Source organism: Ursus arctos, unplaced genomic scaffold, assembly GCF_023065955.2.
Source record: "Ursus arctos isolate Adak ecotype North America unplaced genomic scaffold, UrsArc2.0 scaffold_7, whole genome shotgun sequence".
Classification (NCBI taxonomy): Eukaryota; Metazoa; Chordata; class Mammalia; order Carnivora; family Ursidae; genus Ursus; species Ursus arctos.
In genome coordinates, this window is record NW_026623089.1 from 81,731,307 (window position 1) to 81,756,556 (window position 25,250).

The window sequence follows — 25,250 nt, forward strand, 5'->3', positions numbered from 1 at the left end:
TGGTGAGCATCTTTTCTATTTAGCTTTAAAACATAATGTCTAGAAAAGCAACAATCTCATTTAATAATCATATACAGGTATGCCTCACAAAAATGGCAGATTTGGTTCCAGCTCACGGTAATAAAGCAAATATTGCAATAAAGCAAATCAAATAATTTTTTTTTTGGTTTTCCAGTTCATAGAAAAGTTATGTTTACAATAGACTATATAGTCTACTAAGAGTGTAACAGTATTATGTTTGAAAAATCAAGGTACATACCTTAATTAAAAAATACTTTATTACTAAAAGTGCTAACCATCTCCCGAATGTTCAGTGAGTCATAACCATTGATCACAGGTCACCATAACAGTTATGATAATAATAAAAAGTTGGAAATACTGTGAGAATTGCTAACATGTGACTCATAGAGACACAAAGTGAGCAAATGCCATTAAAAAAGTGGTGCCGATAGACTTGCTCAATGCAAGGTAGTCACAAACCTTCAATTTGTAAAAACACACTATCTGCGAAGTGCAATAAAGCAAGGAACAATAAAATGAGGCATGCCTGTAATTGAATTAGTGGATTTGTATTAATACACCTACGGTGCAACTACTGGGATAAATAAGTAGAGAGAAGACATGTATAAGACAAAGGTTGTAATAGTCAAATAAATTACCCTAATCCACGAATCATAAGCTTCTCTTCTTCTTTGCCCATTCTTACACTCAGCAGAGAACGAATCTGACCAAGAGATGCCAGCAGGTTGATGGTATCCTCCACGGAGACACCATTGATAGTGTAGGTCTTTGGCAGAGCCCGGACCAGACCACCAATGCCATCATACTGCCGATGGAGCAACACAAACATGGCCCTCACCAATTCAGGGTCTTCAATGACAGACTCTTGTGCCCATCGGACCATGGTCTCAGAAATCAACTGCTGAAGAGTGGCTGCAAAGTCATTATGGATTTTTTTTAAAAGGAAAATAATAAGAAAAGGCAAATTAGTTGGGCATTTCAACTGTGCCTCTCATAGTCCCAAACTAATATCTATATTTATACCAGAATTGGTAAACAAGCTTAATTTAAACATTTTATATATCAATAAAAATGAGTTATGAACATGCAAGGATAAATATATACAAGCTTTTCCTTAAAAACTACTCTTATTAAGGAATTTAAGCTGTTCAGAATTTATAGCTACTTTTTCAAAACTACTGCTGGCAATCCATAGGGCAACCAATATAAGTTGTCCTATTATTTTACTTTTATTTTCTTTGTTCCATTCTTTTCTGCCCAGAAGATTTGACATCATATATCCTTATAAAGTCAGTCATGGGCATCCAAGGAATTATCTACTTTTCTGTCTCCTCATTTGAGCCATTTGCAAAAGTGACCTCACATAATTATACTTTTACTATAATTTGGATCCTTAATTGTCACTTAAAATGTTTTGATTGTGAAGCTGTATTAAAGTGAAAAACTATTCTACACATAGATTACTTGCAATGTGCCATGCAGTGTAGTATGCATAAAAGCAACAGAACTTCCAAACCCCTAAAATAAATAGCAAAATTATCAAAGCTAAGTAGGGTTGATGTGATCAACATGTACGTAATGAGGTACTAATTCCTATCATTGATACATTGGCAGATTTTCATCCCTGCCTTAATCTATACATTATTTAAGCACAAACAAAAACAACCAATTTTAACCGAACCCAAAATGCAGATAAAATGCCAGTATACTTGCGCATGCCTCAAAACCATGCTGACATTTCTAATAGGTCAAAATCATAAACCTGATGGTAACAAAAAGTGGTTCATATGAAACCTTGAACTTTCATTTTGAAGAGGACTTGATTCAAATAAATTTGACTGTGATACTAAAGAATAAATTTAGAGGTCATCGTAAGGATAAAGAGTTTCCATTTTAAGTTAGTGCCAAAAAAAAACAACCCTAAAATTTTTCATGAGTTGATTTTTCTTCTTTCAGTAAAAACTGTTCCTAAACCAGTGCTGCATCATAGAATGAATGGGGACTGAGGTGTAAGGTAGTAAGACGGATCTCACCAACCTATTACTTGAACCCCTTCTAGATGAGTGCCACATCTGAGACTCATTGTCCCAGTGCTTGTTTTCACAGTATCAGCTGTTACTCTTCAGTTAAATAGGATAAAAATGAACCAGAAATGCATAACGGTTGAGAAAATATCTCAGAACCAAAATATAGTACAAGAATATTTGAAAGCCAATGGCATAATATTTAGACAGGAAAGCTAAATTACTCCCTTTGTACTTCCTCTTGATAGTCTGATCAAATATCTAAATTAGTAGTGCTCTGGAGAGCCCACCCACCCTTATAAATATTGCTACCTCTCAATCTTTTCCTACAAGCACAGTTGGATGCAGCTGTCTACTTCTGGCAGGCATAGGCGTCTACTTAAGAATCTGATTCTTGGAAGCTTCCAACTCAATGTTCTCACTGGCTCATCTACTATGATGTTAGTTCAAAGGATGAATAAATGTCACAGAATCACTTTGCCAGCACCCTTCCGTACTGCTTACAGGACTTCTTGGAGTCACTCTCAACTGGTTTCTCAGCTTGTTTCTTCTTCAGGTATGTCACCTTTTCTACCAGGGACAGCAGGCGTCCTCGAATTGTTAAGTCACTGTTTCCATCTAAAGACCCATCTTCATCCAGCTCAATTCCTAGCATGAGAAAAGCAAAGAGAAAGAAAAATACATTTAGGAGAAATAATTCTCTGGTTTTGCAACCTTTGCCATTCATAGCTTAAAGCAATGCTGCCATGGTCCAAAACATTTGACAACACTGAGTAAAGCACTCCTGCTCGCTAGCTCTTGGGTAAAATCCACTCACTGGCCTCTTGTCCTCCTTTCACTTTCTCCCCTGTTCCAATGGGCCCAGGGCTATTAGTAGCCAACACAAAATATAAAACTAAGCAGACAGCAAAAAGATGCTCTTAGGAGCCAAGATCAATTCTGCTATTTGGTCTGACCCTTAGGCTGACCCTGAGGCATGTCTGCCTTTAGCTGCTATCTTCCTAGACCTACAGTTTTACCTGCAAAAAAACCCTACCAGACTTTCAGCCTCCTCATTTGCCTCTAATAATCACAGTGTCATTTTAATAAATTGAGAGAAGAGACAGCAGGCATAATTAAGTATTGTAAACCAGAGAATGCTTTATGTCTGAAGCAATAATACTACCATTTTAGAGTACCCCTTTATTTATAGTAGATAATATAACTTTCTGGCACTCGTTTAGTGGCTCTCTATTCATAAGCTGAATTAATATGCAAGATGATGCTTATATTCTCTTCATTAAAATAAAATAAAAATAATGCAATTGGTGCTACACATCACTTAAGAGATGGTTAATTCATTTTCTTTCACTGGAACACTTTGTCCATATCACTGCTTAAAGGGAAAACAACCACAAATTGAGAACATCAAATAAATTCTAGTTTAAAAGTTCTTAGAGCAAAAGGAGGGGGACTCTCCCTTAATAAATTTGGGCTACTGACATAAACTTAACAAAGGATTTCCTTAGACATTAATTAATTTCAAAAGCTACATGCTGCATTTACTAAGCCAATCCTAAAAAGTGCCCCACAACTGCTTTAAATACAACTATTTGTGATCAAATGTCTTTAGACTAAATCAACCTAACACTCATCTCTCTGCTGAAAGCATCTGGTTACAAGTCCCCATTTCCCCTTCCTATTCTCTACCACTAAGGAGAAGAGAGAAAAGAAATAAAATTTTGGTTATCTCCTAATTGGTCTTAAAGTCTTTCTTTCTTTCTTTCTTTCTTTCTTTCTTTCTTTCTTTCTTTCTTCCTTCCTTCCTTCCTTCCTTCCTTCCTTCCTTCCTTCCTTTCTTCTTTCTTTCTTTCTTCTTTCTTTCTTTCTTTCTTTCTTTCTTTCTTTCTTCTTTCTTTCTTTCTTTCTTTCTTTCTTTCTTTCTTTCTTTCTTTCTCCTTTTAAGATTCTATTTATTCATTTGACAGAGAGAGAGAGACAGCCAGCGAGAGAGGGAACACAAGCAGAGGAAGTAGGAGAGGAAGAAGCAGGCTCCTAGTGGAGCAGGGAGCCTGATACAGGGCTTGATCCTAGAACTCTGGGATCATGCCCTGAGCTGAAGACAGACACTTAATGATTGAACCACCCAGGCGCTCCAAGTCTTAAAGCCTTTCTGATCTCTCTACCTGTCATGACTTCCCAAATAGGTTCAGTTAACCATTAAGAATAATAAATATTCTTACATGAACTCCTAACAGGCATCAAGTATATTTATGAATCTATTTACATATATATGAGCTTTTGTACCAGTGTGTGTGTGTGTGTATATATATATATATATATATATATATATATATATATATATATGAAAAATACACATTTGGCAACTAAACAATATTATGAAAATAGTTCAAAACAAAACAAGAAGTTTTACAAGGAAATAGTAAATCAAAATGAACAAACAGAAATCCTGGAGTTGAAAAATACAATAACTGAACAATTCAATTGAGAGTTTCAAAAGTAGACTTAACCATGCAGAAGAAAGAATCAACAACCAGAAGAATAGGTCAATGAAAATCGTGCAGTGTGTGGAAGGCCTATGAGATTATGGGACACAATGGAAAAAAAACAATATTCAGATTATGGGAATTCCAGAAGGCAACAAGAAATAAAAAGGGACAGAAAGTATATTTAAAGTAATTATGGCTGAACTTCCCAAACCTGGGGAGAGAAATGGACATGCAGATCGATGAGGCCCATAACTCCCAAAATGTACCGAACTTGAAAAGGGCTACACTGAGACACATTATAATTAGATGTCAAAAGGCAAAGGCAAAGGCAAAGAAGGAATTTTAAAAATGAGCAAGAGAAAAGAGAGAAGTTACATTAAAGGGAATTCCCATAAGACTATTGGCAGATTTCTCATCAGAAACTTTTTTTTAAGATTTTATTTATTTATTTGACAGAAATAGAGAGAGAGAGACAGCGAGAGAGGGAACACAAGCAGGGGAAGTGGGAGAGGGAGAAACAGGCTCCCTGACATGGGGCTCAATCCCAGGACCCATGGATCATGACCTGAGCTGAAGGCAGACACTTAACGACTGAGCCACCCAGACACCCCCAGAAACTTTTCAAGACAGGAGAGAATGAGATCACATATTCAAAATATTGAAAGAAAGTAACTGTCAACCAAGAATTCTATACCCAGTGAAGCTGTCCTTCAGAAAAGGGAGGAGGGATAGAGACTTTTCCCAACAAACAGAGGGTGAGGAAGTTCATTCATACCAGATGTGCATTACATGGAATGACAGAGGAAGTTCTTTGAATGGATGTCGAAGAACACTAATTAACATTGTAAATACACAAAAAGGTAGTATAGATCTCACTGGTAATGATAAACATATACTCAAAGTTAGATTCTGCAATATGGTGATAGGGGTTTATAACTCATGACTCTAGTTTAAATTTTTTTAAATGAATTAAAATAGGTTGTTATAACTTTAAGATACTGTATGTAAACCTCATGTTAACCACAAGGGAAAATCTTGCGGTAATTATACAAAAGAACACAATAAAGAAGCCAAAGCATACTCATAACAAATATATCAACACATACATACACAAAATACAGCAAGATAGGAAACAAGGAAAAACAGATCTACACAACAAAACAAAACAAAACAAAAATTAACAAAATAGCATAGTAAGTCCTTACTTATCAATATAATGACTTTAAGTATAAATGGATAAAATTCTCCAACCATAAGACATAGAACAGTTGAATAAAAAAACAAGATCTAACCAATAAGAGATCCACACTAGCCTTAAAGACACACAAAGACTGAGCAAAGGGATGAAATATGACATTTCAAGCAAGTGGTAATCAAACAAAACAACACAACAACAACAACAACAACAAAACAACAACAACAACAGGGGAAGCTATACTTATATCAGACAAAATAGAGTTTAAACATGTTAAAAAGAGACAAAGGTCATTATATAATGACAAAGGGATCAATACACCAAGAAGATATAACAATTATAAATATTTATGCATCCAATACCAGAGTACCTAATCATATAAAGCAAAAACTAAAAAAACTAAAAGGGGAAATAAGGAGTAGTACAGTAATAATTGGGGACATTAGTATCCCACTCTTAATGAATAGATCATACAGGAGAGAATCAATAAGGAAAGAGTGGATTTTAACAACACTGTAGACCAAATGGACCTAACAGACATATATAAATATTCTATCAAGCAACAGCAGAATACACATTCTTCTCAAGTGCACATGGAACATTTTCTAGGATAGAATATGTCTTAGGCCATAAAACAAGTCTTAGCAAATTCAAGAGGGTTGAAATTATACCAGTAATCTTCTCTGACCACAAGGGCATGCAACTAGAAATCAATGACAATGGGAAAACTGGAAAATTTTTAGATGCAGAGAAATTAAGCAACACTCTCTTTAACAACCAAGGAATCCACGAAGAAATTTAATGGGAAATAAAAGAATTTATTGAGACAAACAAAACTGGAAATACAACATGCCAGAATTAACGGGTGCAGCTAAAGCACTTCTAAGAGGGAAGTTCACAGCAATAAATGCCTACATTAAGAAGAAAGAAAGATCTCAAATAAATGACCTAACTCTACACCTTAAGAAACTAGGAAAAAAGAACAAAGCCCGAAAGTAGAAGAAAGGTTAGAGCAGAGATTATTGAAATAGAAATTTAAAAAACAATATAAAAGATTAACCAAACTAAGTTCTCTGGAAAAAAAAAATTGACAAACCTTTAGTTAGCCTAACCAAGGGGAAAAAAGACAGGACTCAAATCAACAACATTATAAATGAAAAAGGAGACATTATAAATAAAAAAATGAAAAATACCACATAAATTCAAAGGACTGTAAAAGGTTACAATAAACATTATAAGCAAACAAACTGGACAACCTAGAAGAAATGGAAAGTTCTTAGAAACATATGACTTATCAAGGAAAAAAATGGAAAATCTGATTAGACCAATTATTTGTAAGGAGAGTGAATCAATAATCAAAATCTCACAATGAAGTAAAGCTTTATTGGTGAATTTTACTAAACATTTAAAGAAGAATTACACCAATTCTTCTCAAACTCTTCCAAACAAATCAAAGAGGAGGAAACACTCCCCAAATCACTTTAGTAGAACAGCATTATCCTCATACCAAAAATGCAAAAGGACACTACTAGAAAAGAAAATCACAGGCCACTATCCCTGATGAACACAGATGCAAAATTTCTCAATAAAATACCAGCAAACTGAATTCAACAGCATATTAAAAGGATCATTCACCATGATCAAACAAGATTTATCACTGGGATGCTAGGATGGTCCAACATATGTGAGCCAATCAATGTGACACACCACAATAACAGAATGAATGAAAAGAATCATATGGTCATCTCAGTAGGCACTTTAGAAAAAGCACTCAAAAATTTTAACATCCATTCGTGAAAAAATTCTTAACAAATTAGGCACAGAAGGAATATATCTCAACATACAAAGGCCATATATGATCAGCCCACAGCTAATATCATTCCCAGTGGTGAAAGATTGAAAAATTTTCCTCAAAGATCAGGAACAAGACAAAGGCATCCACTCTCTCACCATTCCTGGAAGTCCCAGCTAGAGTTATCAAGCAAGAAAAAGAAATACAAGGTTCCTGAATTGAGAAGGAAGAAGAAAAATGCCCTCTATTTGCAGACAACATGATTTTATTCATATAAAATCCTAAAATCTCAACCAAAAAACTGTTAAACCTAATCAATGAATTCAATAAAGTTGCAAGACATGAAGTTAACATACGACAATATGTAGTATTTTTATAAACTAAAAATGAAATTTCTGAAAAAGAAATTAAGAAATTGATCTCATTTACAATAACATCAAGAACAATACAAAACTTAGAAATAAGTTTAACTAAGGAGGTGAAAGATCTCTATCCTAAAAATTACAAGAGACTGGTGAAAAGAAGAGAAGAGGATACTAATACATGGAAAGGCATCCTCTATTAATGGCTTTGAAAGAATTAATATTGTAAAATGGTAATATTATCAAAAGCTATCTATAGATTCAATGCAATCCCTATCAAAATTCCAATAGCATTTTTTTAAAGAAGTAGGAAAAAACCTTCCTAAAATTTATATGAAATCACAAAGTCTCCCTAATAGCCAAAGAAATCCTGAGAAAGAATAAAGTAAGAAGTATCACACTTCCTGATTACAAGCTAATCTAGTAAAGCTATAGTCATCAAAACAGATGGTACTGCAAAACAGATGGTCCATAAAAATGGACCAATAGATAAATGGAAAAGAATTGAGAGCCCAGAAATAAACCCAAGTATATATGGTCTACTAATAGTTGACAAGGGAGCCAAGAATACCCAATGGAGAAAAGATAGTCTTCAGTAAACAGTGCTGGGATGATTGGATCTTCACATTTAAAGGAATGAAACTGGACCCACATCTTAACCACTAATAAAAACTGACTAAAAATAGATAAAAGACTTAAATGTACAACTTGATATCATGAAACTCTTAGAAAAAATGTAAAGACAAAGCTCCTTGATATGGATTTTGGTAATGATTTTTTGGATAAGACACCTAAACCACAAGCAGCATAGCAAAAATAAACATATGGGACTACATCAAACTAAACAGCTTCCATAAAAAACAAAAGAAACCACTAACAAAGTGAAAAGATAAGCCACGGAATGGGGAAAAAATGTAAGTAAACTACATATCTGATAAGGATTTAATATCCAAAACACACAGCAAAAAACAAACAAATAAAATAGTATAAAGGATCCTCAAAAAAATTTAAAAATAGAATTACCATATGACGCAGTAATTCACTTCTGGGAAAACAGCCAAAGGAAATTAAAACACTAACTTGAAAAAGGTATCTACATTGTCATGTTCACAGCAGCATTATTTATGATAGCCAAGATATGGAAACAAGTTAAGTGTCCATCGACAAATGAATGGATAAAGAAGTTGTGGCATATACATACAATGGAATATTATTTAGCCAAAAAAACAAGGAACTGTTATCTGTGACAACACGGGCAGAACTTGAAGGCACTATGCTATGAGAAATAAGTCAGAGAAAAGAGTAATACTGTGTGATCTCACTTATATGTGGAAACTAAAAACAAACGAACTCAGAGAAAAAGTGATCACAGTTGTCATCAGAAGTTTGATAGTAGGGAGAAGGGAATTGAAGGAAAGTGGTCAAAAGTTACAAACTTTAAATAAGTACTAGGAGTGCAACATACAGCATGATGACTGTAGCTAACACTGCTGTATGATATACAGGAAAGTTCTTTTAAGAGGGTAAATCCTAAGAGTATTTGACAAGGAAAAAGTTTTTGCCTTTATTTCTTCTTCTTTTCTTTTCTTTTTATTGCATCTATATGAGAAGATGGATGTTAGCCAAACCTATTATGGTAATCATTTCACAATATGAGTGAATCAAACAATCACAATGTACATCTTAAACTTATACAGTGGTGTATGTCAATTATTTCCCAATATAATTATTTCTCAATAAATAAATAAATAAATAAATAAATAAATAAATAAATAACACATCTAATAAGAGTTATAAGTCAAGAAGACTTTACCACAATGTGTCATCAAATCTTCATGAAAATCTAAGAGTTGGTCACGGATTTCTTCAGGACATGGACATTCACTTTTGTCATCCTTAAAATTGAGAAGCATATTGATCTGAAAGTTTGGAAAAACAAGAAAGAGGAGAACAAGAGCAAAAGAACAGTGAATTCAGGAATGACACAGCAAAAAGAATCATAAAAACCAAAGATATTCAAACCCTTGAGTATTCATAAATTCATGCCTAACATATGAAAAATCATTATAACTGAATACAATGAATACCAAAAAATAAATAAAACTATACAAAGCTTAGTTTGCTGCAAAATAGTCACATAATTTGCTTCCTTTTTCTCAATTCCACAGTATGTTAAAATCTAATATTATTTTTAAAAAATATTTTATTATGCTTCTCCTAGATTTCCTTTTTTTTCTTGCTGATTTCTAAACTTCGTGGATTATTTTAAAGAATACTTTTTGAGAAGGATATAGCAGCAAAGATGAAGAAAAATCCAAATAGAAAATATAACAGAGAGCTATGCTTTTATTAACATTAATGGTTCAATTAAATAAACTTCAAGAAACTATCCTCCATTTGTTTTAGCTTTAGACACAAAAACACATTTATGAATGAAGAAAAGAAAGGAATATTGCTGTTTCATCATTTCCCCAGAGGAAACAATTGTTAAGTCTGCTTGTAGAGTTTTTTATATGAATTTTTTGTTTAACTTATATTTTGAGATAAGCACATGCATATGCTATTGTAAGAAACGATCAAAGAGATACTATATACCCTTTACCCAGTTCCCCTTGGGAATAGGTAACATCTTACAAAATAGCAGTACAATATCGCAACAAGGACACTGACATTGATGGTCAAAACAGAGAACAACTGATTACCTGAAGGATCATTCCTGCTACCCCTTTATAACCACATCTACTACCCTCCTGCCTGCTCATCACTTATTCCTGTCAGTCACTAATCTGTTGTCCATTTCTGTATTATTGTCATTTCAAGAATGTTACATAAATGGAATCATACAGTATGCATGCATACATTCCCATCTGATCCTATGATGTCTGCAGGGTCTGTAGTGATACCTCATTTCATTCCTGATATTGGTAATTTGTGTCTTCTCTCTTTTTGTTAACCTTTTCAGTGGTTTGTAGATTTTATTTTTAAGTAACCAGTTTTTAGATTCTTTATTTTTTAATAATTGTCCTGTTTTCAGTTTCATTGATTTCTGCTTTTATCTCTATTATTGCCTTCCTTCTGCTTGCTTTGGTTTATTTTACTCTTCTTTTTCTAAATGCTTCTGATGAAAGCTTAGCTTATTGACTTGAGTGTTCTTCTCCCTTTAAATGTAAATATTTAGTGTCATAAGTTATCCTCTCAGCACTGCTTTAGCTGTTCCCACAAATTTTGATGTGATATTTTCATTTTCAGTTCAATGTATTTTTAAGTTTTCCCCTGAGACTTCCACCATTAGTTATTTAAAAGCGTGTTCTTTAGTTTCCTAGTATTGGGAGATTGTCCTGTTATCTTTCTTTTATCTACACTGTGGTCAGAAAAAAAGATTCTGTATTAAAAAAATCCAATGCTTTTAAATCTGTTTAGGTTTTTTTTATGGCCCAGGACATAGTCCATCATTGAGAATGTTTCATGGGAACTTGAAAAAAAAAAGTGTATTATGTTCTTGGGTGGAGTGTTCTACAAATATCCAAAGATCCTGCTAGGTGGTGACAGTGTTGTGTTTTCCTATATTCTTGCTGACTTTTGTCTAGCTTTTCTATCAATTATTGCCAGAGGGGTACTGAAGACTCCAAATATAATTGTGTATTTATATATTTCTTCTTTCAGTCCTACCTGTGTAGACTTCACATATTTTTCAGCTCTATTATTTAGTACATGTACGTTTGTCTTCTTGGTGAGTTGCTCTTTTATCATGGTATAATGTTCCTGTCTGCCTCTGGTAATTTCTTTGTTCTGATATACACTTACTTTCTTTTAATTTTTCATAATGTATCTTTTTTCACAGATTTGAAGGGCTACATAACATAGGTATTTATAGCAGCATTGTCAACATTAGCCAAACTATGGGGAGAGCCCAAATGTCTACCGACTGATGAATGGATAAAGAAGATACACACACACACACACACACACACACACACACACACACGCGCGCGCGCGCGCGCGCGCACGCAATGGAATATCACTCAGCCATAAAAAAGAATGAAACCTTGCCTTTTGCAATGACATGGATAGAGCTAGGGTATATTATACTAAGTGAAATAAGTCAGTTAGAGAAAGACAAATACCATATGATCTCACACATATGTGGACTTTAAGAAAGAAGACAGATGAACATATGGGAAGGGAGAAAAGAAAAAAAGGAGAGAGGGAAACAAGTTATAAGAGACTCTTAATGACACAGAACAAACGGAGGGTTGACGGAGGGGTGCGGGAGGGGGATTGACTAGATGGGTGGTAGGTATTAAGGAGGGTACTTGCTGTGGTGAGCACTGGGTGTTGTATGTAAGTGATGAATCATTGCATTCTACTCTAGAAACCAGTATTGCTCTGTATGTTAACTACCTAAAATTTAAATTAAAAAAATATATGTCTATATATAAGATATATATTTTTTTTCATCCTTTTACATTCAACCTATCTACATCATTCTATTTGATGTCAGTTTCTCCTAGAAACATCCCATCATGGAAATATCTCATAGAAACCTAATAGCATATGGTCAGGCCAAGATTTAAAATCCACTCTGCCAATCTCTGTCTTCTAATTAGTGTATTTATTTATATTCATGACCTTACTGATATGCTATGACTTAAGCCTGTAATTTTACATGCTTTTTTGTTTGTTCTGCTTTATTTTTCCCAACTTGCTGTGGGTTCCTTGAACTATTTTTTAGGATCTCATTTTGAGTTATCCCTGCATTTTTTAAGTATATCTCTATGTATAGCTTTTTAAGTGGTTGCTCTGGATATTACATGATACATAATTCATCACAGACTACTGGCATCAATATCTTATCAGCTTGAGTGAAGCACAGAAAACTCATCTCCCTTTATACCCCTTATCCTCCTTCATTTAAAATATAAATGTCTTGGGGCGCCTGGGTGGCTCAGTCAGTTAAGCATCCAGCTCTTGGTTTCAGCTCAGGTCATGGTCTCAGGGTCATGGGATCCAGCCCCACATCAGGCTCTAGGCTCAGCGCGGAGTCTACTTTCCCTTCCCCTTTGCTCCTCCCCTCCCCCAGTTTGCTCTAGCTCATGTGCACATACTCTCTCTCCAAAATAAATAAAATCTTTTTAAAAAATTAAAAAAATACACGTCTTAAATATTTCCTATAAGTACATTTAGAACACATTAGACAGCTTTATCATTTTTGCTTCAGCCATCAAATATAACTTAGAAAACTCAAAATGAAAAGGAAAATGCATTATATTTATCCATGCTTTAACACCTTCCATACTTCTTTCTTCATTCCAGATTTTCACAATTTTCTTCTATCATTTTTCTCTCTGTTTCAAGGACTCTGTTTAGGATTCTTTCAGGGCCGGTCTGCTGTATTCCAATGCTCAGTGTTTTCCTTCACTGGAGACTGTCTTGATCTCCCCTGCATTCTTGAAGGATGTTTTCACTCCCTATAGAATTCTGGGTTTTCAGTCTTTTTCAGTTGAAAACTGTGTCCTTAGTTTTCAGAGGTTTGACAATGATGTGTCTTGGTTTAGATCTCTTTGGGTATCTGGTTTATTCAGCTTCTTGAATCTCTTTCTTATCTTTTGCCAAACTTGAAAAGTTTCAGCCACTATTTTTCTAAGTTTTTTTTTTCCAGTTCCCCCTCTTTCTCCTATCTCTCAGACTCTAATGTCACAAATGTCAGATCTTATGTTATATGCAGGTTCCTGAGGCTTTTTTATTATTTTGTTTTTCAGACTGGGTAATTCTTTTTTTATTTTTTTAAAGATCGATTGATTATTTATTTGAGAGAGAGAGAGAGAGAGAGTATGCAGAAGCAGGGAAGGGGAAGAGAGTGGGGGAAAGAGAGAATCTCAAGCAGACTCCCAGCTGATCACAGAGCCTGATGTGGGGCTCGATCTCACAACCCTGAAATCATGACCTGAGCCAAAATCACAAGTCAGACCCCTAACCAACTGAGCCACCAAGACATCCCTAGACTGGGTAATTCTTGTTGTTCTCTCTCCAGTTCAGTGGTTCCTTTCTCTTTCTCCTTCCTTCTGTTGCTAAGTCCATTCACTGAAGGTTTCTTTATTATGGTTATTTTTCAGTTCTAAAATTTCCATTTGGTTCCTCTATCTTTATTTCTTTCTGAGGACTTCCTCCCCATTTCAAAGCAGTTTTATGATGGCTACTTTAAAAGCCTTGTCAGACAAATTTAACATCTTTGTCACCTCAGAGTTGGTATCTATTGATTGTCTTTTCTTCATTCAAGTTTTTCCTGGTTCTTGGGGTGATGAGTGATTTTTTTCATTGAAATCTTGACATTTTCATCTTGTGAGACTTCTGGATCTTATTTAAATGTCCAGCTTCTTCTGACACTAGCTAGCAGGAGAAGAGTTTGAGCTGTCTTATTACTTGCTACTGCCAAGTGGGAATGGAAGCCCATTTCCTCACTCAGCTTCCATGGACACTTGAGAGAGGAAGATGACCTTGTTCTCACTGGACGAGGCTGGAGTATCCAGTTCCCCACTAGACCCGTACTCATATAAGCCTGGCTGGAAGGGCGAGAGTACCATATACTTCTCCCTCTCTGGCCTCTACTGACACTTCAGAAGAAGCAGGCCACATTACCACTCATCAGGGATGAAGTCCCAGCTCCCCACAGTTCCGCCTGGAGCACCTCATTACAGCCTGATGAGGGTGGAAGTCTAGGCTCCCCACTCAATGTCTGCTGGTTCGGGTGGGGGTGGGGCACAGTTCTGTCTAGTGTTCAGCTGGAGTAGTATGGTTAGTACCTACAAGTTTTCAGTTTTGCTAGACAGTTTTCTTGGTCTTCTGGCTAGACATAGAAGGCTCTTGTTGGGGCTTTTCTTATTAATGCCAATTGGCATTTCTGGGTTGCTGGCTTCTTTAGCCCCAAGTCTGGGATAGATGAAGCAAAAAGAAAAGCCAAGGGACTCACCACCATGGTGTTCCTCAGGTCCCAAAGTTCCATAGCCAGTCTCCTTGCTTCTATCTTTTAGAGTCTTCCTATCTTGTCTTTAATGTAATTTCCAGAGTTATGGTTGTACTTAGAAGGAAGAATAAGGAAAGGCACATGTACTCTATCTTTCCAGAAGCAGGAGCCTCCCAAGAGCAGTTTGAGAAATGGAGTGAACCTGGGAGAGCTTGGACTTGATTTCTGCTCAATAAATGTTGTTTAGGGCAATGAACAAAATTCCACATCCCCTCCCTCAAAGAAATTTCATTCTGGTGAGAAAACAAATTCTGCTATTAGTCCCTAAACATTTCACCTGGAGATATCATGATAGACAGGGAAATGCTAAGGATAAGAGACTGAAGATGAGATCTGGCAGTTACACCTCTTCACCACCATCTTGGTAATTTCCTACAGTATGTATACCACCTTGAAGTAGATTCCAGACTTGCTCATAGTCTGGTTCAGGCATGTGCCCCTGGTTCTACTCTACCCTAGGGAGAGAGCTGGGTCTGGAGTGAGCAACCAGAAGAACCATAAACAGGTGACCCATCTTTCAGCAAGCCTTGGGGCAATGACATCTGGTCTTTCAGGAGGGACCAAACAGAAAGTATCTGACATTGAGTCTTAGGAGGGAGGGGTTCCTTTCCACTGGGGTGGTGCTTTGTCAGCCAAAGAAGATCCACCTGTGGCTGCATATTGTTTCTATTTGCAGAGCTTCAGAATCTGGAACACAGATCTCGTCCAAGAGTCTACGACACACATGATCCCTTTCAGCAAGTCTCTTGTTTGTTTAGACTAACTGGGTAGTTTTTTTTTGTTTTTTGTTTGTTTGTTTATTTGCTTTTTGTTGTTTTTTTGGTGAAACTAAGAATTACTAACTAAATCAATCTGGCTTAGTTTAAAGAACAGGAAAAAAAATCACATTTGTAACTTATGATATAATTTCTCAAGGTATGGATCCTGAATGAAGTAAAACCCACAGTAAGAAGGAAGAGTTTCCATTTCCTTCTTGTACCTGCTCTTGAGGTGGTGATCTAAATTCCTTCGTTTTCCTGGCGGTGAGGGCAGCTGACATGTTTAAGGCTTGCATCACTTCGTTGTATCGGAAGCGCTGATTGTCTTGGAGCTTTGCTACAAAGTCATCTGAAAAGGCCACGATGGCTTCTATCCGGTGTCGGACCTGACAGTCACAGAGGTACTGAAGCAGCAGGCACATCTAAAAAGATGATGAAAAAGACATCAGATTTAATTTCTGGATCTTTAAATGGGTAATGTGTATCAAACCAAAATCCGTGGCCGACATGCTTAGTGGTCAACTCTTCTATGAACAGAATTTGGATTTTGTGTAGGCAGCACTGTGCTTGATCCCGGGGGATAAAACATAGTTTTTCTAAGCCGAAAGGGTAAATACACATTCTCCCGGTGGACAGTTACCATCCTGGCCTCCTCTGCAGCTACAAGTACTATGGCGAATAAGATATATAAGAAGAAGTTAGCCAGGGGGCCTGTGGGAAAGATTCCCCATCAATAATAAAAGACTAGAACACCTTTTGCTCAAAATGGGTATAACTGGGTAGTGAGTGACCTGATGATTTCACCTGAGGATGAAAACCACACACTGAGGAGCACAGGAAAATATTAAGAGCTGGGTTCCTAAGGACATTATTGAGCTCCTATACTAATTCTAGAACTGTGTACCTCCAGACTTTGCACGTAAATTATTTAAATGGTTTCATTGCTTATTCATCAAATGGTTAGTTGGGTATTCTTCTACCCGAAGCCAAAAGGATTTTTAACTGATAGAGTATGTTGGTAGAAACATGCATATAAGAGAATGCTCTTCCTGTGCTTAGGAAAACATTTAAATACATGCAGTACCAATTGTGACATAAATACAAGGCGGTGTTAAAGAGAACTTTACAACCACAACAGGCACATTCCTGTCGATGCCAACTCTGAGGTAGCCCTATCATTTACGCCCCTTCTTCATGTCCTTCACCTACCCTATGGTAAGCATCATCCCCTTGGGTCTGGACCAACATGACAGCTTCTTGACTAAGTGGATTCTGGATGGCCCTCCCTTTCTCTCCTCATCGATTTTTATCACAGATTTTTAGAAGAAAATTTTCCTGTTAAAATTCTTCAGTGATTAAAAAAAATTCTTCAGTGATTTTAACTGAACTTAGAATAAAATTTAAAGCCCATCATATGGCTGGTTTTAGCAAATGCCTAGAGTCTACATGAACTGCCCTCTGCCTACTTTACCCTCTCTCCTTAGCTCACTAAGCTAACTGGTCTTTTTCTGCCTCAGAACCATTGTTGTGCTATGTGCTCTATGTGAAAAACTCCTAGAACATTCCTTCTGCTCTTTCTTCACATCTACTGGGCTCTGGCTCAATCCATCTGACCTCAGCTTAAAAGCCACCATCTCAGAGAGGTCCCCCCCTCTTTCCTGCAATAATCCAGTTGAGATTTTCTTTTTTCTAGTAACTCATTCTTTTCCTTCAGATCATTTAATGCAATTTGCAATAAAATATTTTAACATAAAGAGATAAACAAGAGTGTATTTCCCTTAGAGACTGTGAACTTCTGGAAGGTAGAGTCCACATCTGTTGCCTCCATCCAGAATCAAGTGTCTGGCTCGAGAGGAAGACCTCAATCAATGTCAACGAAGGAATGAAGAGCAAGGGAGCTTGTCAATGATGCAAGACATTAAATTGACTTTAATGAACTTAAGAGATGTTAAGAAAGGATCCTTCAGACATCCTGATGAACACAAGAAACAGGTGATGTCTTTACCTTCTTAAAAACATACATGCAGGAAGCAAAACCTTTCTGTGTGAGAATGGGCACACCTACTGGTAAATAAGTAGTTGACAGTTGGCAAGAGTGGGGGCGGGGTAAGAAAGGGTACAAGGTTCTTCTATTTCAGGCATTCCAACAAAGAAATTGCTAAAGAAGAGGCAGGAGAAAAACAGCTGGCAGGTAGACACATACACCTACACACACAGATACAAATTACTAAATCATTAACTATTGTCAATTGATGCTATTGGAAAATTCACAAATTCCATTCTAAATGCAACAAATTTATACTGGTACATCCGAAAGTACAAGAAGTTGGTTAATTTTATGAAAAACTATCATTATATAGGAACACAAAAGTACACATACAACCCCCAAGAGAAAAGAGACAAAGGTAAATATTAATACTTTCATAGTTAGTGACTCTGAAATTCACTAAAATCATTTTTCCTGATTACCTGCAATTTAACTGGCTCAGGCAGTTTCATCTGGAGCAGGCCTTCCTTGGGCCTCTTACCCCCTTTGGCTTCTTCTTCACCAGCTCCTTCTGGTCTGGCATCTTCTGGGCTGGGCTCTTTCTCCAGCGCGTCTGTCTCCTCATCCAGAGTGGTGGCTTCCTTGAACACACTGGGCTCTATCAATCGCAAGATGTGTTTCAAGTCCTCATTGTGGAAGATCCCCATGATGAGCAGAGTATAGAAAAGCTTGATGAGAGGTACAAAGAGGAACTCAGTGGTCCCCCCAACGGGGTCCCGGGCATGAAGGCTGCCCTCTTTAACAGCTTCTGTCAACATCTGAATGGTTTTGGCCTTGAGGATGTCCAGCGGGAACTCTGGACTATACTGGTAACATTCATTGTTAACGCTTACAAAACTGGGGGAGGAAAACTGTATCCGTGGCCTAAGGGAGGTGCTGAGGCCAATCCCCGGGAGGCCATGTTTTTTGTTCTCATCAGGGAAAAGGGTGATGCTCTTGGTCTCCTCCGTCATGGGCACGATGAACTCACTGTTCATCATGAGCCTGGCCGTGGCGTAGGAGCTAAGGTGGATGTCGATCAGCAGGTCATAGTAGCCGGCGCGCAGCAAACCGGGCATGTACTTGTTCTCGATGGCGTAGAGCAGCTGAGGCTCATCCACGTGGCTGCACAAGGCATGTGCCACCCGGTGGTTCCCAAGAGCGCAGACGGCGGAGTAAAGGCGGAGAGTGTGATAGTGGAATTTTAGCAGCTCCTCCTGCTCTGTCAATTCCAGTATGTCGACAGATCTGTGGAAGGTTAAGCATGGAACATTTTTCACAATTCTGAATCAGAGGAGAAATCTGTGTACGTCATAAATTTCAAAAAGTTACGGAAACAGACACTTTAGTAGTTTTCTATGACAGGTTTCATGATAGCATGGTGGTTTTTGTTTTGCTTTGTTTTTCTTCATCAGTATTACATAGGTTACAAGTTTTCCTCCACGTACATCTTATGTTGGAAATTTCCAACCGGTAGCACTTTGACCTTCTTCATCTTCCATCGTCCCAAGGTTTGGGGCACCTCTTTTCAATATAGTCTCCTCTGAATGTGGGGACTCCCTTTCTTTCAAAACATGAGCACTCCTTGGAAAATCCTGAATGTCCCTTTCCAACTAGGCCAAAATGGCTCAAGAAGCCAGAAAATTCTGCCTTAGTCTATGCTGCCCGTGTCCCCGACCCATCATGAGCTATTAGCATGACCAGTCAGCAGTAAGTGAATGGAATGCTAATTCCTCTGACGTGAGTTACCTTCTCATACATCCCTCACAGCCCCACACGTGGACCAACGAAGCCCTGGTTTCCACCAAGTCTGTGCAGCTCAGGAAACAAACACTCTCTGTGACATTGCACTTGGGAAAGTTTCTAGTGGGAATCTGGTTACACTGGGCTCTTAATTCAGGTCATTTTGCTTCTACCACATACTATTTATTTCCAACACATAAAACCTTAAAAGTATGGCCAGAATATACCTAAAGTAACGCTGTTCTTTTCAAAAGTCAATATTAAGAGCACATAATTCCTTTAGAGGTGCTAATTTTTTTACACTATTTATTTAAATTATTAAGATGGCTCATGGGTGATAATGTAGAGTTAAAAGTAGAAATTTGATATAGTCACAATAAGGGGAATGACTCATTCATCTAGGAAAGTGTCCTTGGTGAGACTGTAATATAAACTCATCAGAACATGGGCTATTATAGGATTTGTGTATTAATATTCATCCCACACTTAGCCTGGTACACAGTAGGTGCTGAGTAATTCTTTCTGATTATTTGCTGTTAAGCTCTGTCACTGTCCTTAGCTACTCTATCATCCTGTCCAAGCCCAGCTACTGTATCTATGGTGCCCGGCTCACACGTATTCCACTGAAAGCTTGGTGGTGCAGAATTGTTCCAGACCACACTTCCCAAATCTCAGAATCAGAAGCTTTATGCATTAGAAACCCGAAGTGAATGATTACCACCAGGACTCCAGGAAACTACACAACCGTGGGGCCCAGCTGCTAGCACCCAATTTTTAGGAAGGTATAATTGAGCAGGCTTTCTCCCTCAAAGTATAGTGGACAATGATTCCCACATCTTAGCTGGGCCCCCCAGTCTCTCACGAAGACTGTTAGCCTGGCCAATGGTCAAATATAGAAAAACCTGTTCATTGTAGCAACACAGAACATCTGCATTCTAGGTTCTTACTGAAGAACAAAACTTCCACTACGGTCCAATCACTCTCAAATTGTCAGTTTCTAGAAACAACATCTAAGGACTCTACAATTTACATGTCGCTGCCACCTTTCAACTTGCTCCCCCCATTATGCACTTTATGGCACCCTGTTCCCTCCTTTAAAGCACCTCTCCTCCCTACTGGACCATGAAATCTTTTAAGGTGAAAGTAATGTCTGTTTTGTACACTGTTTACTATCCAGTGCCAAGGACACAGTGGGAACTAACACATACTTGTGGAATGAATGAATAAGAGAAGTCAGAAGGATTTACAGTCTACATCTCCTAATTTTACACTTAGGTCAAGGCAAACCAAAGCATACACCTTGACCAGTTTAATCTGTCTTTCCATGCCAACTCCCTGTAGCAATATTCATATGTTAATGAACTACGACTATAACTGGAGGATAGCAAAGGATATAACTCATTATTTTATCTGTTACAAGGGCAATACTGAATATAAAATAAAACACCTCCTTAGCACATGATATAGATTATACTGTCCTTTATAAATATTCTCCTTCTTCCTTCTTCCCTGTATGTGGAGTAATCTTCTCTGCCCTACTTACTTTGGGCTTGACTATAGGACTTGCTTGGGTCAATAAAACCCGAGTGAACATAACATCTGCCATAAGCAAGAAGTTCTCAGAGACTCCAGTGTCTGATAACCATCTGGTACATCCACACTTGGCCACGGAAACTCTAGGTCTCAGACTGGAGCTGCCCCATCAGCTTGGGTCTCAGGGTAAAAAGGCACATGGACCACATGCATAGCCCATCCCAGCCTGGAGCAGACCTACAGTGGGCCATGAGCAAAAACTACATGTCTGTTTACAAGCCACTGAGATCTGGGGGTTGTTTTTGCAATAAAGGCTAATATAATACATTATACTCTAACAGTCCTCCATGTGGAAATATTTTTCATAAGTCAGTATCACTTTTTTCTTCATCAAATGTTACAGAGGGTCTGTTATGGATTGAGCATTGTGCAATGGTGATAACGATGGTTAACAATGGAAACACAATTCCTGCCCTAAGGGAGCTTACTGTCTAGTTGAGGAGGGAAACCTCAACCAAAAAATAGGTAAATTAAATTATGAACTGTGATATGTGACCTGAAGGAAAGAGAGGACTGACACACATCTAGGACAATCCCAAATTTGTAAATATTAATTATTTGCCATGTCATCAGGGCATGAGGAAAAGATTCTAACTCAACAACTAGTTGTAACATCACTTTTGCAATCTGGATTTTGAAACTCATCAGATTTTTCTTTGACTTCTGGGAAGCCTGAAGCCACCATGGGACCAGACTTTACCAACCACACAAGTGACCATGTGCCAGTCACACCATGGGCTTTATCTTCCCGTCTTCACCTTCCTTGCAAATCTGACTCATATCCTGCATTTGTGTTTCATACATTTTGGAAGACGGAGTTGAATTCTTCACGGTCTATAGTAAGAGTTTAAATTATCCATCTATTTTTAAGCATTATACTATTTTTACAAAAAAAATTTATCCATCTACTTACATATAAACTTATCACAGGTAATTAATATAAATCATAAATTACTATGGCAGGAGGATATGTTGGCTTTCTGATTATGGCATGCCAACATATTAAACTGCAGTCTTAAAATTCCCTGCTTAGTACAGTATCTTCCCTCACAAAGAAAACTCCCTTCCCAAATGTTACCTTTCTTTTTGTTATTGAGTTGTTGTTTTTTTAAATCATCAGATGCAATATTTCAGTACAACTTTTCATACATAAAATAAGTATGAAATTAAAATAAGATCTAATCATCCAAAGATGACATTATGAATGATACATCTTTATAATTATTTCACTTAAAATATGTAAATAAGTACTTATGCATGAAAAAGTTCATCTGGCCAGATTAATTTTTCTTTGTGGATTTCTTTTGTTTGAAATGTTTTTACTGAGATATAATTTACACACTATATAATTTACCTATTTAAAATATATTGTGTATACATGAAATATACACAATTCAGTAATTTTAGTATATTAATGGAGTTGTGCAAACAGAATCATAATTGAAGTTTAGAACATTCTCATTACCCCAAAGTAACCCAATACTCATTAGCAGCCGCTCCTCAAGTCCACTGACACCACCGCCCTAAGTAATTACCAACCTACTTTCTCTTCCTAAAGATAAACCTATTATGGGCTTTTCACGTAAATGGAATCCTACAATGTGTTTTCTGTAACTGGCTTCTTTAACTTGGTAGAGTATTTTTAAGGTTCATCCATTCTATACTATGTATAAGTACTTCATTCCTTTTTATTGCCAAATAATAGTGTATGGATATTGCACATTTTATTCATCAATGCATCAGTTGGCTTGTTCTCACATTTTGCCTATGAAAGTTCATGTACAATTTTTTGCATGGTCATATTTTCATTTCTCTTGAGTACATACCTAGGAGTGGACCTAATGGGTCATGTGGTAACTCTCATATTTCCATTTCTGAGGAAATGATAAATTGTTTTTCCAAACTACAGGTTAAAAAAGTAAAAGAAGGCCAAGCATTTCTAAATACATAAAAACAGACACAGCTCCTACAACCATTTTCAGATTAAAGACTTAAAACACCAGGATAACAAATATGTCTATCTTTGCATTGTTTTCATGCAATGTTTTTACTTAGTTTGTGACTGAACTTTTTAATGACATTTTGGGAAGGAAATCTTGGTCCAAAACTTAGCACCTTAGCTCTTTATTGATAATAAGTCTGCTAAAATGAAATCTCTCCAATTTAGTCAGCTATAGCATGGAAAAACAGAGAGTCATAAGCAAAGCTACCTTTGAATATTTATTGTACTTTATATCACTACTATCATTGCCTAGAATGCCTACAACCTTGTTTCCAAGGCCTCCATATCTTTTCACAATTTTCTTTCACGAATATCTTTTAGTCTCAGTTTTTCACATCTTTCAAATAAAGGGCTGAACTAAGTGATTTCTATGGTTCTGCCCCTAATATCTTATAATATCATATTTGATGACATCGCACAGCTACTAAGCCTTAAGTCAGATTGCAGCTGTACTTGTCTGAATGTTTACCTGCTCTTAGTGTAGATAAAACAAGAGGAAAGGAACAATATCCTATGGCTCCTCCAAGGGCAGTATAATAATTTTGTTTCAGTAACAAATTGGTTGAGAAAGAGATTTCAACTTGGAATATGTGAAATCATATCTCCATTGCCCCAAGAAATTAGATATTTTGTAAGCTTTATTTTGTTTCCCCAGCAACACCCCCAAACCCCTGGCCAACAGTGTAATTCAAAGGGTCCCGATTGCACAGTAAAGGGCACGCAGGGCTGACCTGTTCTCCTCTGGGATATGAAGAGACATGAACTGCAGAGGATCCAAACACTGCACCAGCCAGCCTTGGCGCTCACTGATTCGAGAGACATCTACCTTCAAGAACTGGTTAGGCATCCTGCTCCATAGGACATGGGAAAGAAATTGCACGTGGAGACGCGGCGGACACTGTGGCACAGGGTTTTTGTGCTCGCTCTTGAATAATCCCGCCGACAGAGGCATCACATTCTAGGGAATGGGGGAGAGAAAAAGAATTCATTTATAACAATCCATGGGGCTAGTGAAGTCATGACCACAGTCCTGCACAGGAAAGAGATCCTGGAAGTAAGATACCCTTCACGTTCAGTCAATACAAGAAATAATAGAACTTGGATTGAATTGCTCCTGCAAGGACAAGAGAGAAAATATTATGAGAGAACTTATCTAAAACTGGTTTGGGGCTATTGCTTTCGTATACACTCTCTGGTTCACCGGGAATGCAATGGAATAAGTATAACCACAGAATCTTCACACTTCTTTAAAGGTGTTTTTTTTTTTTAATTTTTACTTATTTGTCAGAGAGAGGGAGAGAGAGGCAGAGAGAGAGCACAAGCAGGGGGAGAGGCAGGCAGAGGGAGAAGCAGGCTCCCCGTTGAGCAAGGAGCCAGATGCGGGACTCAATCCCAGGACCCTGGGATTATGACCTGAGACGAAGGCAGCTGCTTAACCAACTGAGCCACCCAGGTGTCCCAGAATCTTCATACTTCTTTACCGAGCTGGGCCCTTGGTGAAATCCAGCAAGCCTTCAGGTTGCTTTTGGTGCCCAACTCCAGAAAGAGTTACCTCCACTTGGCTCTCTCTCCTCATCTGTCCCGTCACCTACCTCCTCCTTCAACCACTCACCCACTCGCTGTCAGGTTTATCAGGCTTTAGTAGCCGGTGGTACACCAGAGACAGCTCAACAGATAAACGGGACCATCACACAAGGAAACAGAATTAATCGGACAGGAACATAATTTATTTGTCCTTCACCTTCCTCTACTTCCCATATGTATCATATTCAGCCTTCCTACTTCCTTCAATCTGGTCTCAGGGAAAGAGAGGTCTCTACTGTGCCAAAGCTTATTCATTCACTTATGACCTTGATACCACCTCTGCCTGCCTCTTAGGAGCCATATAGAAACAATGACCTCACCTTCCCCATTACCTTCACTGTCTCCGTCTCCTGTAAAGCCTTGTCTACTGCTCACGTTTAGATGGTCTCATCCCCAAGCTACTTTCCTATTCTCTTCCAATGGGGGGGGGGGGAAGCCTAGCACTGCTTTAGGCACTGAATGAACAAAACACGCAAAAATCCCTCCTCTCCTCCAGCTTCCATTCTTTTTTTTTTTTAATTGGAGACCTAAAATAAACAAAGTCAGAAGGCAGATTCAAGAGTAGACCCAGGATGGAAGAACCAGAATGGAGGGCAGCAATAATAAACAGGGCAGTCAGAAGAGGGGGGTCACTGAGAAG

General features: G+C 37.5%; 1 protein-coding gene across 2 annotated transcripts in view; it reads right to left on the reverse strand.

Annotated features, from left to right (window-relative positions):
• Window positions 1–25,250, reverse strand: part of RYR2 (ryanodine receptor 2) — a 711,493-nt gene that overhangs the window by 190,302 nt on the left and 495,941 nt on the right. For both annotated transcript variants that reach the window (XM_057308486.1, XM_057308485.1), the window contains exons 36-41: window positions 23,758–23,984; window positions 18,132–18,936; window positions 15,884–16,084; window positions 9,697–9,802; window positions 2,550–2,693; window positions 660–933 (exon numbers count right to left, since the gene is read on the reverse strand). In XM_057308486.1, coding sequence (XP_057164469.1) covers window positions 660–933; window positions 2,550–2,693; window positions 9,697–9,802; window positions 15,884–16,084; window positions 18,132–18,936; window positions 23,758–23,984 — 1,757 coding nt within the window. The remainder of the gene's footprint in view (window positions 1–659; window positions 934–2,549; window positions 2,694–9,696; window positions 9,803–15,883; window positions 16,085–18,131; window positions 18,937–23,757; window positions 23,985–25,250) is intronic.